This window comes from Myotis lucifugus, unplaced genomic scaffold (assembly GCF_000147115.1).
Source record: "Myotis lucifugus unplaced genomic scaffold, Myoluc2.0 scaffold_7, whole genome shotgun sequence".
Classification (NCBI taxonomy): domain Eukaryota; kingdom Metazoa; phylum Chordata; class Mammalia; order Chiroptera; family Vespertilionidae; genus Myotis; species Myotis lucifugus.
Window position 1 is genome coordinate 16,352,390 of NW_005871055.1, and position 14,836 is coordinate 16,367,225.

General features: G+C 34.9%; 1 protein-coding gene across 6 annotated transcripts in view; it reads left to right on the forward strand.

Moving 5' to 3' along the window:
* Positions 1 to 11,038, forward strand: part of PDS5B (PDS5 cohesin associated factor B) — a 238,784-nt gene extending 227,746 nt beyond the window's left edge. For 5 of the 6 annotated variants that reach the window (XM_014449724.2, XM_023748975.1, XM_014449711.2 and 2 more), the window contains 2 exons: positions 5,992 to 6,130; positions 8,093 to 11,038. In XM_014449724.2, the coding sequence (XP_014305210.1) occupies positions 5,992 to 6,130; positions 8,093 to 8,128 (175 nt within the window). In that variant the 3' untranslated portion in view covers positions 8,129 to 11,038. The remainder of the gene's footprint in view (positions 1 to 5,991; positions 6,131 to 8,092) is intronic. The other variant, XM_006083609.3, reaches the window with a different exon arrangement.
* The last annotated feature ends 3,798 nt before the right edge of the window (positions 11,039 to 14,836 follow it).

The window sequence follows — 14,836 nt, forward strand, 5'->3', positions numbered from 1 at the left end:
CACAAAATCATGGGTTGATCCAGGTCAACCATCAACATCGACTGCAAGGCCAAATCGCTTGGGAAAGAAGACAATGCTCTGCGTTTGGTGGGATCAGGAAGGTGTGGTGTATTATGAGCTTCTAAAACCAGGTGAAACTGTTAATACTGATCACTACCGACAACAAATAATCAATTTGAACCACGCTTTGATCGTGAAATGACCAGAATGTGCTAGAAGACATGGCAAAGTAATTTTGCTTCATGATGACGCACCATCACACACTTCAAAACCAGTTAAAGACACGTTAAAAGATGTTGCCTGGGAAGTATTAACCCACCCGCTATATTCACCAGACCTTGCTCCTTCAGATTGCCACTTGTTCCAATCGATGGCACATGCACTTTCTAAGCAGCACTTCAAAACGTACGAAGGAGTAGAAAATTGGGTCTCTGAATGGTTTGCCTCAAAACAAGAAAAGTTCTATTGGGACGATATCCACAAGTTACCTGAAAGATGGGGGAAATGTGTAGCTAGCGATGGACATTACTTTGAATAAAGCACTTTTGATGTTTCTCTTGAAATTATCGTGTTTTCTTTGATTACAAAATCCGCCATTATTAACCGGTACACCTATTACAACAACTGGAAATCTATTGGGACAACAGTGCAGTTCTACAAGGGAAATTCATAGCCTTACAAGCCTACCTCAAGAAACAAAAAAAAAAAACATCAAATAAACTATCTCACTTTTCACTTAAAGGAACTAGAAAAGGTAAACCAACAAAGTCCAAAGTGAGTAGAAGGAAGGAACTAATAAAAATCAGAATGGAAATATAATTAGAAAACAGTACAAAAGATCAATGAAACTACACTGGTTCTTTGTAAAGATAAACAACATTGGTAAACCCTCAACCAGAGTCATCATGAAAAAAAGACAAAGGACCCAAATAAAATCAGAAATGAAAGAGGAGAATTAAAAATGGACACAAATTCAAAAGATTATAAGAAAATATTATGAACAACTATAAATCTACAAATTGGACCATCTGGAAGAAAATTATAAGTTCCTAGAAGCTTACAGTCTTTTAAAATTGAATCAGGAAGAAACAAAATCTGAACAGACTGATTATAACTAATGAAATATAAGCAGTAGTAAAAAAAAAAAACAAACAAAAAAAAAAAAAAACAAAAAACTTCCAACAAACAACAGTCCTGAACTGGATGACTTCACAGGTGAATTTTATCAGACATTCAAAGAAGAATTAATACCTATCCTTCTGAAACTATTCCAGAAAATTCAAGAGGAGGGAAGATTCCCAAGCTCATTTTATGAGGCCATATTCTAATTTTAAAGCCAGATAAATACACTACAAAGAAAGAAAATTAAAGGCCAATATCCCTGCTGAACATAGATGCTAAAATTACTTCAACAAAATATTAACAAACCAAGTTCAGCATTGCCTTAAAAGGATAATAACGTTTTGGTCAAGTGGCATTTATTCCTGGGATGCAAGGTTGATACAACATCTGCAAATCAATTAAGGTGATACACCACATAAACAAAATGAAGGATAAAAATCATATCAATAGATGCTAAAAAAGCATTTGTTGTAATCCAGCATCTGTTTATTATTTAGAAAAAACTCAGCAAAGTGGGAATAGAGGCAACATACCTCAGCTTTGAAGGTGACAAACCCACAGCCAACATTATACTGAACAGGGGAAAACTAAAAGTGTTTCCCTTAAGATCAGGAAACAAGACAGGGCTATCCACTTTCACCATTCTTCTTCAACAGTATGAACAGTCATAAAAACAGATGTGTATAGATGAATGGAACAGAATAGAGAACCCAGAAATAAGCCCATGCCTGAATGGTCAATTAGTATTTGACAGAGGAAGCAAGAACATACAATGGGATAAAGACAATCTATTCAATAAATCGTGTTGGGAAAATTGGAGAGGTACTTGCAAAAAATGAAACTAGACATCCACCTTACATCATATACAAGAATAAACTCAAAATGGATTAAAGACTTAAATGTAAGACTGGAAACCATAAAATAGAAGAAAATATAAGCAGTAAAATCTTGGATATTTATCTTAGGAACTAGAGGCCCGGTGCACAAATTCGTGCATGGGTGGGGTCCCTCTGGGTGGCCTGCAGGGATTGGGCTGAAACCCTCAGTCCAACGCTGCCTGCAGCTCCTACCTGCCACTCTCGCTCATCCCGGCCCCACTATGCCTGCCACAGGCTCACGCCCAATCAGTCCCAATTGGGAAAGGCTCGTGCTGCTGCAGCAGAGCTCACGAGCCATGAGCCCTGCATCTGGTGCCCTCCCAAGGGGAGTGGCCTGCGGGATCGGGCTGAAACCAGCTCTCCAACGTCCCCCGAGGGGTCCCGGATTGCGAGAGGGTGCAGGCCAGGCTGAGGGACCCCACCGGTCCATGATCAGGCTGGGGAAGGACCGTGGGAGGCTCCAGGGCATGTCTGGCCCATCTTGCGCAGTCCGATCAGCCGGACCCCTGCAGCAAGCTAGGCTACCAGTCGGAGCATCTGCCCCCTTGTGGTCAGTGCACGTCATAGCGACTGGTCAACCGGTCGACTGTCTGCCCCTTGGTGGTCAGTGCACATCATAGCGAGTGGTTGAGCAGCCTTAACATATCATTAGCATATTACCCTTTAATTATATAGGATAATTTTTTCTGATATAGCTCCTTGGCAAGGGAAACAAATGGGACTGCATAAAACTAAAAAGGATTTGCATATCAAAGTAACCATCAACAAAATAAAAAGACAACCTACTGAATAGGAGGTCATTTTTGCCAATAAGACATCTGATAAGGGGTTAATATCCAAAATGTAATAAAGAAATTATAAAACTCAACATCAAAAAAATCAAACAATCCAATTGAAAAATGGTCAAAATACCTGAATAGACAGTTCTCTAAAGTGGACATACAGATGGCTAATGGACATGTGAAAATACGCACAATGTCACAAATCATTAGAGAAATGCAAATTAAAGAGAGTAAGATATCACTTCACACCTATCATCAGTAAGTCAACAAACAAGTGTTGACAAGGATGTGGAGAAAAGGAAATCTTCATGCACTGCTGGTGGAAATGCAGATTGATGCAGCCACTATTGAAAACAGTATGGAGTGTACTCAAAAAATTAAATGTGAAACTGCCTTATAACCGAGGAATTCCACTTCTGGGTTTTTGTTCAAAAAAACCCAAAGCACTAATTCAAAAGAATATATGCACCCATAAGTTTATTATAGCATTATTTACAATAGCCAGGATATGGGAGCAACCCAAATGCCCATGAAAAGAGGAGTGGGTAATGAACATGTGATACAAATACACAATGGAACATTACTGTGAAAAAGAACAAAATCTTACCATTTGCGACAGCATGAATGGACCTAAAGGGTAATTATGCTCAGTGAAATAATTCAGAGAAATACCATATGATTTCACTTACATGTGGAAACCAAAGAGCAAACGAAAAAAGAAAGTGAAACATTCATAGATACAGAGATCAGACTAGTGGTTGTCAGTGGAGAGAGGGATTTGGGCGGGGGGGGGGGGTGGAAAGGTTGAAGAGATTAAGAAGTACAAATAGGTAGTTTCAGGATTGTCACAGGGATGTAAAATACAGCATAGGGAATGTAGTCAATAATGTATTAGGGGGAAATTTTGTAAAGCACAGGATTGTCTAATCACTATGCTGTACACCTGAAACCAATATAAAATAATACTGAAGTTAAACTGGAATGGAAAATTTTAAATAAATAAAATATTTTAAAATGCTTGGTTTTAGCATGGATTGAACAATACATCTTTTGGTGTTTTTTTGTTTGTTTTTTGTTTTTAATTTATTGATTTTAGAGAGAAAGGGAGAGGGAGAGAGAGGAAGGATAGAGAGAAACATCGATTTGTTGTTCCACTTACTTATGCAATTATTGGTTAATTCTTATATGTGCCCTGACTGGGGATGGAACCCACAACCTTGGTGCATTGGGCAGATTCTCTAACCAACTGAGCTACCCAGCCAGGGCTGAACAATACATCTTTTGGATTGCTTATAGAAGTGGTAACATAATATTCTTAATTTTAAAAAATATTTCTCAATAGGGATATATTTTATTAAATGGTGGTATCTTATATATTTTTGATTGCCTGGTATGTTTTAGAGAATACTAATTGCTAGGCAATAAAATAGCACAAAACACATTCTTGTCCTCCTGCAACTTAACCATGTAAATGGGCATGTAGTTGTAAAATAATCACATGTAAATATGAATTCTAATTTTTTATATGTGCACTGCAGGAAAAACTTAGGCTGCTATAAGAATGTAATGGGAGAGCTGGGAAATCAGGAAAATTTTCTCTTGAGAAAGTGTAAAGTTGATTCCTTGAGAATAGTAGTAATTAGACTGCTAGAGTTCAGGGAAAAGAACATTTTAGGTGGCAGGATCACTGTATTTGAAGTTTATGAAGTGGGAAAAATATTGTCAAAATTGAAAGATGGCAAGTGTTGGCTGGGTTGTAGTTGTGAGGAATTGGGGAGTGGAAGGAGATTCGAAAGGAGAGAGGTAGGCAAGGATTGTCTGCAAGGCCTTATGTACCATGTTAAGAGGTAGTTATCCTAGGGAGTGATATCAGCTGTGTTTACTATTTTAAAAGATTACTTTGTTGGTTTGTTGGTTAAAGTTCCATACCAGGGGGGGCGGGGGGTGGGGTGGATTAGGTATTGGAATCCAGGGACTCCTACTGAGATAGACTAGTAAGCCAGGACTAGGGAAACTAAGAAAAATAGTTATACATCAATTTGCAGCCATCTAGTATATCCTGTCTATCTTCTCTAAACCAAGGACACTTAAGAGTAAATGGTTTAGCCCTGGCCAGTGTAGTTCAAGTTAGAGTTTAGACTCCAGCTCCCAAGAGTCTCAGTTTCGATTCTTGGTCAAGGGCACATACCTGGGTTACAGGTGCGATTCCCAGCACGGCCTGAGACAACCAATCACATTGATGTTTCTCTTGCTCCCCTCTTTCTTTCTCCCCTCCCTCCTTCCCTTGCACTCTAAAAATCAATGGAAAAAATATCCTTGAGTGAGGATTAACAACAAAAAAAGAGTAAATGGTTTATACTTTTCCCCAACCAGAGGGTAAATAGCTTAAATCACCCTACTGGAAGATAGATAGCAGAAATTCAATTATAGCCATTGGCCAATCATACCCAAGGATAGGTAAAGTTAAGAGAATAAATCGCATTTTAGTACATCACCAAAAAAAAAAAAAAAAGATTACTTTGTTAAGAGAAGAACCAAGAGATGAGAATATTTGGAAATATGTAGTAGCATTAGAAGTGGAGTGAAGTGAATGGGTTTGAGATTTCCTTATAAATTGAATCTTTAGGGCCAGATAAAGAGTGGTATACTATTAAGGAAGACTCTGGATTTTCTGCTTTGAGCAGCTCAGTAGATATAAATGCCTTTTACTATTTGGGAAAGATTTTTAAAAAAGCAGAATCTGAGTTATGTTTTTAATTCCTTTATGGTGTTGGTCTCAGTCACACTTATTTTTTGTTACTTGGTAGATGTTTGTATGTAAGATTCTAGATTGAACACTGTTTTAGGGTTCAGAATATAAGAAAAATATTTCCACCCTGACCAGTTGTTTGGGCATTGTCCAGTGCACCAAAAGGTTGCCAGTTCGATTCCTGGTCAGGGCACATATACAGGTTATGGCTCGATCCCCGGTAGGAGGTGTGCAGTAGGCAGCCTGATCAATGTTTCCCTTTCACATCAATGTTTCTCCCTCTCCCTTTCTCTCTAAAAATCAGTAAAAATATTTTTAAAAAAATATTTTCTTATAAGGTTATTAAGGATAAAAATGAAAATCTGAGAATTCATGAGATATTTAAAGCATTCCCTCTACTGAGATGTAATCTAGTTAAAGATTAGCATGTTCATTGTATTTTACATGTGTTTTACTCTAGCCGTGCAGGACGCTCCAAACAAGCAGCCACTAAAGAAAATGATTCAAGTGAAGAAGTAGATGTGTTTCAGGGTTGCTCTCCTGTCAATGATGATATTCCACAGGAAGAAACAGAAGAAGAGGAAGTTTCTACAGTAAATGTATGTTTTTATTAAAATGCCATGTGTGATAGTGATAACCTGAAAGGTGAGCTGAGGGTTTTTCCTGGGGTCATATCTTGCAACGCTGAAGAATGAGCTCCGCGGACCAGAAGATTTAAGCAAAAGTGTGGAAAATTACAAGCAGATTCAGACTCCCCTCACGGGGAGGGGGGCCCTAATAATGGGCTGCCCCCTTAAATCCTTGTAGTCCAGGGGCATATATTTGCTACAAGTCTGCTCCATGTCTACCTGTGTCTTCACCTGATTGATTCCCTCAATTGTTCTTGCCCAGCAACGGGCCTGAACTTTCCGTTTCTGTGTGTTCTTTCTCTGTTCCTATGCTGAACTTGCTGTTTCTATGCATTCGTACACCTTGTTGCTGCAGGCCCTCACTTGTTTTCCCATGCCTCTGGCTTTGAGTCCAGAAACATTTTATTATTTCTGCTTTGTTGGTTTCTGTGATTAGGCTGGCTCAAACTGCCATGTCTACCCCTGGCTATGTTACACCTGCCTTTGTTTTCCACTGTACCTATCTGCCTGTGTTTCAAGTTAACCCTCTCAATAGTATGGAATATAGAAATAGGGTTGGTAAATATTTGGTCACATCTTTTTAGTATTTGATGTTTCTTATAATTCTAAATACATAGTTTTTTCTTCATTAGTTTAGCATTCTGTCATCTACCAGCTTGTATAATGCAGAAGACATCTTTTATGGAAATCTAAAACTGAGTGAGAATAATGAATGTAGCCTAGTGCAAGTGCAAATGTCAAGTTTAAACTGATGTGGAAAAGAACAAGTACCAGTATGATACTGACACTTAAGGCATTTTTATACCTTGATTTTAGAGTGCTGATATCTGTTAAATATACTCTTATTTATGTTTCATTACTTTTTGCTTGAATTTCAAAGTAGAAACTAGAAATTAGTCAATCATAATAAAATCATAGTTTTTACTAAAATCAGCCTTTGGAATTCATAACATTGGTAATAGACACTTTTTTTTTTTTACGAAAGTAGGAATGTGGAACTTCCTGAGGTAGTTTTTTCATTTTTTAAGTAATGAATTGTTTTGCCATTTAACATATTTCAGATATTTTACTGTGGAAGAAATATAAATAGTTAACTAAGAGCTGTTCTCTTGGTAATACTAATGCTGAATCTTTGGATCAGCTCAGTCAGCCATCTTATTTGAGAAATCAGTGTACTGTGATCAAGTCCCAGAGTTGATCCCCACTTCTCTGACCTATTTAAAATATAATTAGCTCTTCAATCTGCGGCAGAATTCATTTATGTGCATGGATTAACACTACAGAAAAATATGCTGCATTGTGGTCTCAAACTAGCTGAGCTTCTTTCTTAACGGGTTTTTTGGGGATGTAAAAATAAGGTGAAAGAGTCTCTGATATCTTCATCAAAGAAAAACTATACTGTTAATTAAATTAAAATACTGTCCTTTTTATATTCCTCTTGTTTGAACTAAAGTTTTATGCTTTCATTACCTATTGCCAATTAATGGGAATGTGTCTGAATTTTAGCTTACTTATATGTATTTGATAGGATATAAACTCAATAACTATTTTCCCAGAAAGACAGTTGTAAGCCTAAGTTCATAAGTGTCAAATTTTGTCTTATCACAGAAATATAAGTAAAAATATGACATTTGCAATTATTTTACTTGCTGTCTACATAGACTTCTGATCATTTGTTTTTAAAGTTATTAAATAGAAAAGGAATGATTTTTCCTTGCTATTCTGGGAAAAGCTGTTTATGAACATTCAAATATTATATAGGTCTAAATAAGTGATGCAACAAGTTAAAATAGGAGAAAGGTTTCAAGGAGAGAAAAGCAAAGAAAATCAGGACCAAGTAAGAATAATGATTGGTTAAAAAATTATTATAATTGCTATGTCTAATAAATGTGTCCCCATTTTAATTAAGCATCTGTTGATTTTTCTTTTAAGGTACGGCGGAGAAGTTCTAAAAGAGAAAGGCGATGAACAAATGTAATAATTTCTATGTGAACACTTAAAAAATCATTTTTCATCAAGCTTGAGGCTGAATAAAACCTTTAATACACAAAATGGGACTGGTGAAGAGTGGACAGTTGGACCTCCCTTTGATGACCTCATATATTTGTGGTCACACTTTAGCCATACGCATGGTGATAACATTGACTTGTGAAAGTGTAATTTGCTATGGCTATGTAGAAATAAACTAAAGAAGAAACTTGTAAATATATTTTTCCTTTTTTTTTTTTTTTTAATGTTTCTGACTTCTAGTGTGCTTGTATAGCTTTTATCTGTGGCTTTAAACTGACAGTACCCAACTGTTTATTGGATCTATTGCTTTGAAAAGAGTTTGTTAGGATAGATCTTAAGCAGTCATCTGTCAGTGTTTGTATTTGTATACTCTGCAGTTTTACTGTGAAAAAATTATTTTTCAACAAATGGTGTCATTTTCTTGATGTCACTATTGGTTGGAGAGTTAAATGGTCTCTTTCCCTTGTGTATCTTACCTAGTGTTTACCCCTAGGCACCCTTAACCTTCAGAGGTGCTAAATCATATGCTATTACACCTGAACGATGCCTCTGATGGGAGGAAACCACACAAATTGTGAAATACTCCTGAAGTTGATTATTTTACACCTCAGTATTGGTCCCAGAATTTTCTGGCCTTCTATGGCAATGAAAATTTTAAGAAAAAAGATTTAAAATATTTTAATTTTAAAGAATGTGTTATAAAATAATGTACTGAAATCTTTATCCCATTTTATCGTCCCTTTTCAGTTCATATACTCTACTGTATCAATAAAATTCTGTAATTTGAATTAGTTTTTAATAGTCTAGAATGTTATTGTGTATAGATATTTCCTCTTGAACGTGTTCAGAAAATGCAAATTATTACACTATAATATAAAATCTGATATATACACATTAGAAAAGTTTCAGTTCTTCATAACAATGTAAAGGTAATCAGAAAGAAAAAAGTTTTATTGATGCAGTGTGTCTTTATAAGGCTGTTCTTGAAAACAAGAGTTTTGTATTTTATAGTGAGTTGCATGTTTATGAAAAAAATGCTAAAAATGGAATGTGCTCTTTTCTGTAAATTCATATATGATAGATTGCCCCATAACATAGTTTTCATCAAGAGTTTATTATTGTTTTTTATTTTGGAGCCAAAAACATTGTTTTGGGAGGAAGGACAAAGTGGGAGTGATATGTCGAACTACATGAGCTACTGTAGTAGGTATTACAGTCTTATGAACTTTTTAAATGAAATTCCACTTTGTCCTGATTGGGAAAAGTGGAAATTTATTTGGATTTAGAGATGATCTTTTCTTTATGGTAAGCTGCAAAATTATAGAAACAAATTACATAAGACAGTATACTTTTACAGTTTTGTAAACTGTATTTTGAACCAAAATTTATAGGTTGTTACTTTATGTGTGGCTAAATTCATTTTAGTATTTCAGGTGCTGTTCTTTTCTTTTTTCATGGTTAACATTAGAAAGAAAATCATATTCTAACTTGTTAAATTTATTACATTGAATAATGGAGCATTTTCATGTAACACACTATTATGTTTAAGGTGTATTTCCAAGATTGGTGATAATAGATGAGGGATATAATAAAGAAACTATTTTGGAAAATGACATTTTACTATTTTCCAATGCATATCACAATTAATGTGATTATTATTTTTTTAGAGATTTCTCCATGTTAATGAAACTGCCTTTTATTTTTAAAAAATGTTTTTATTTGTGTCTTAATCTCTCAATATTTAGCTGTTCTTTATTTACAACAGTACTGACACCAGTGATTATGGGAGGCTGCTATATATCAAGACAGCTAATGTTGGACCAAGATACATTGGTTTTTAAACATTTCATTAGCTCAGTTCTCCCATCACGCTGTTTCTATTTCAGCAGTACAAAGGCATGTTTATAAATCTATAAAATAAGAATAAAGGATAGCTTTGTATTTTTGTCATTGACTAAATTGCACCAGGAATGTTTATGGAAGTATATATCTTTAAGACCATTTTATAAAACAACAACAACAAAAATGGTTGTGGAGGATTTTTATTTGCATGATCATAGTTAAGCAGATTTCATTGTACATTAATTTGTACATCAGATCACAAAAATGTTCATTGTAGATTCTTTTTAATGGCAATGAGTCTGTGATTTTCTTACACATATGTTCCCTTTTGGGAGAATTATAATGTAAATTTTCCATTTTTCTGTAGAAAAATAGGTGCAATAATTATCAAAATTTTGATGTCCTGTGTCTTCATCTTAAGGGATTATCTTATTATGGTTAAACTTAACATTTCATGTACTAACATTTGGAGAGCCACATACCATAACTAAAGTAAAATTAAGTATATATAAAAAATTAATTACTAACAGTGGTTAGCAAGCTCTTCAGTGATAATGTTCATTTTGAAATATGTACTGTAAAAACATTGAGAAAATACTTAACTCACTGTAACAAGTTCCATTATTAAAATCTTGTGATTCTTTAGTGAGGTTATTTGCTTCACTCTGTGGCAAATCCATTTAATCTACATTATAATAAAATTTCTTGCTGCAGTGCAACAAGAAGCTTTTTCAGTGATCTCCACTGTATATGTAAATTACAAATGTGGCTATAAAACTTGTTCCAGGTATTATAGGCTGAATTACATTCTGTATCACCTTATAACTTATAAGTATGATTTTTAAGATTTCCTTTTTGCCCACTTGAAAAATGTCAGGAATTTAAGAATTTGTTTAACTTAGGTATATCTCCTTTACCATATAGTATTATGTCACCATAATGAACAATTGGTATTTGATAAATAACCAACTTTCAGACACATTATTGGATTTTCTGTGAAGTTGAATAAACATGAAAGTTACTATATAATTGTATTATTTTATTTATGTGAATCTATGTACCTACATATATTTAAATATTTTTACTTAATGAAGAAAGGCAAATTTTAATGATTTTTAATTTTGGAGCCTTTGTTTTATGAAGAGAAAATAATATTTCCCACTAACATTTTTTCAAACTTTTTGTTTAAACTTCTTATGCAATATCTTGGCTGGCAGAGATTTACTAAATATTGTTTAAGCGAAAGGATTGCATAACTGAAGAAAATAAATGTATAATATAAACTTTAAAAGTAAGAACTAAGAAAAATTATTAAGGGCAGTTTTATTAATTTATTCAGCCAATATTTATTGAGTGCCTACTATGTGCTGGGCTAGTAATGGAGAATAAAGTTTTATCAAGACAGAATAAGCCCCTGCCCTTGGTAAGCTTATATTCTCTAAAGGGATGGTGGGAGAATAAGGAAACAATAATCTATAATAATAAAAGGGTAATATGTTAATTAGACCGGACGTCCTTCCTGACAAAGCCAGGGCCGGAGGGAAGCCAGCCCGGGTCCTGGATGCCTGCGAGCAGCCCGAGGGAAGCCAGCCGGGTCCTGGATGCCTGCGAGCAGCCCGAGGGAAGGCAGCCCGGGTCCTGGGTGCTGGAGGGAAGCCAGTGCCTGCGGGGGGGAAGGAAGGCCTACTCTTGCACAAATTTTCGTGCATCGGGCCTCTACTTAAATTTGTAATGTCAGATTGTGAAAAGTGGTAGAGAGTAAAAATTGGAGAAGCTATGTTGTATACTCTGAAGCTATATTATTCAGTACATACAATCTAAGATACCTTTTTGATAAAGTGACATTTTTATAATTTTAAAATATCACTTGGTATCTATGAATACTTCATGTCTACTTTGATAATAATATAGCCATACCAGTTTTGTTTTAGCTATTGTTTGCATGACAAAACTTTTTCTGTCCTTTCATTTTCAACAAATGTTCGTTCTGTTTAAAGTGTGTGTTGTGTACACATTTTATACTTTGGTCTTGTTATTTTATCCAATCTTAGAATCTTTCTTCTTTAATTACATTGTTTGAACTACTTACTTTTAGTGTAATTATTGATATTGTAGGTTTTAAGCCTACCTACCATCTTCTATTTATTTTCTTTTTCCAATCTTTTCTTTCTTCATAAATTTTCTTTCTTTTGGCTCAGTAAATTGCTCCTTACTATTTTATCTCTTCTGTTAGCTTTTTAGTTATGCCTGACTATATCTTTTTAGTGGTTACTCTACAGATTGATTATGTTTGAATTATAGTCTATTATATTAATGCTTTTATTACCTCCTGAACAATCCAAGAATTTTAAAACAGTTCAATTCCATTTTCTGCCTTTCTACTCTTTGTGCTATACTTATATATTTTGTGGTTACAAATGCCATGATATTGTTTCTTTAATTAGTATTCTTTCTGCATGTGTATGTGTGTGTTTAATGATAGTTTTTTGCTTCGATCTTAATTTTCCTTCAGCATGAACAACTTCTTTTAGTATTACATATAATGCAGGTCTGGTGGCAGTTAACTTATTCACATTTTGCTTGAAAGTCTTAATCACACCTTCATTTTTGAAGGGTATTTTTATTGGCTACAAAAATCTAGATTGGTAATTTTATTTATTTGGCATTTAAAAGTTATCATTCCATTCTTCTGGATTTCATATTTTCTGTTGCAAAGTGAGTCAAAAACCTTTTTACTATTTGTAGATAATGTGTCTTTTTTTCTGGCTACTTTTAGGATTTTCTCTTTATCTTTGTTTTCAGTAGTTTGACCATGATGAACCTACTTATGATTCTAAACATTTTATCTTGCTTGGGGTTTACTGAGCTCTTGAATCTGTGATTGATGTATCGTATCAGTTTTGAAAAATTCTTGTCCATTATCTTTTCACATGACTTCTACTCTATTATTGTTTCTCTCTTTTTCACACTTCATTGTAAATATATTATACTCTTTGTGTCCCATATGCTTTTTATTTTCTCCATTCTTTCCACTCTTTTTCCTCTGTGTGCTTCATTTTGATATTTCCATTAACCCATCTTCAGATTTACCAATTTTACCTTCTGCCATGTCCAGTTTTCAATTTAACCCATACAGTTAGTTAATTTCAAATATTGTATATTTTAGTTTTAGAATATTTAATTGTATAGATTTTATTTCTCTATTGAAATCTCCATCTTCCTATTCTTTTATTTTTATAACATAGCTGACAAAGATTTGAATTATGTAATTCCAATATCTGAATCATCTCTGGATCTGATCCTGTTGTCTGATTCTTTTATTTTTTTGATTATCAGTCGCATTTGTCCAGTCATACTTATTTCTCCCTTGTAATTTTTTTCTTTTATGCAGGACTGTGTATACAAAAGAACCAAAGATGTGAAGTTGATGTGATTGCCCCCCCCCCCCCCTCCCACTTTCCAGAAGGGGATTTGTCTTCTTTTCTGTTAGGCCTTATAGAGATTGATCACTTCAGTCTACGGCACTAGGTTTGAGTTTCAGTTTTAGTTAGAGTTAGTCCACATATTTCAAAAGTCTTTAGGGTAAGACTTGTGTTATAGACAAACTTTTAGCATGGCAAGGCTGCAGGAGATTCCGTTCAGCCTTTCCAGCCTAGCCTCTCAGTGGGAAGGCTATTTTATATAGAATAGCCAAAGAAGGTTCTTTGTAATTCTTTTTTTTTTTTTTTAATCCTCACCGGAAGATATTTTTTCATTGATTTTCAGAGAGAGGGAAAGAGAAATAACTGTGTGAGAGAAACACATCGACTGACTGCCTCCAGCACGCACTGCGATCAGGGAGGAGCCCACAACCGAGGTACGTGCCCCTGACCGGAATCGAACCCGGGACCCTTCAGTCTGCAGGCCGATGCTCTATCCACTGAGCCAAACCTACTAGGGCCAAAGAAGGTTCTTTGAAAAGAGAACATCCAAGTATGGACTTTAAGGATCAAGACATATGCAAACCTGCGGGGGGAATATCACTGGCAGAGGGAAGAGCATGTACAAAAGTCTTTAAGAAAGAATGAACTTTGAGTACATCAGGGATTTCAAGAAGGATAAGGTTTCAAGTAAAAGTGACCAAGGGATAAAGAGGTAGGAAAGAAAGAAGAAAACAAAGAGCCAGAATATACCTGTATGCCTCTTGGGAGTTTGCTCAAAGTTCGATGGGAATCCATTGTAGGTTTTGAGTAGAAGAGTGGCAAGATATGACTCTTTTTTTTAATTTTTAAAAATACTGGATTCAACATATTCAAAATTGAAGGTATAACTTTTCCAAATCTGATGTTCATAAATCTGAAAATAGAACTAGTAATGCAAGTCAGAAATTTAGAAGTTGCTCTGATTCCTCACCCCCATATCAAGTCCTATTGAATTTGCCTCCTGATTATTCCTGCAACTTCTCTACTTTTTTTTTTAATTCAATATATTGGGGTGGCATTGGTTAAATAAGGTCATACAGGTTTCAAGTGTACATTTCTCTGATACATGATCTGTATAGTGCATTGTGTGCCCACACCATATATTTGACTCCCTTTACTACTTCCCACCACCTTCCCTCTGATAGCCACGATATTGCTGTCTGTGTCTATGAGTTTCAGTTTTATATCCCACATATGAGTGAACATATATGGGTCTTAGCTTTTTCTGACTAACTTATTTGGCTTAGCATAATATTCTCAAGGTCCATGTTGTCACAAATGGCAGTATTTCATCTTTTCTTATGGCTAATATTCCATAGTATACACACAGAGAAGATGTGAAAGTTTTCTACTTTTTTTCACT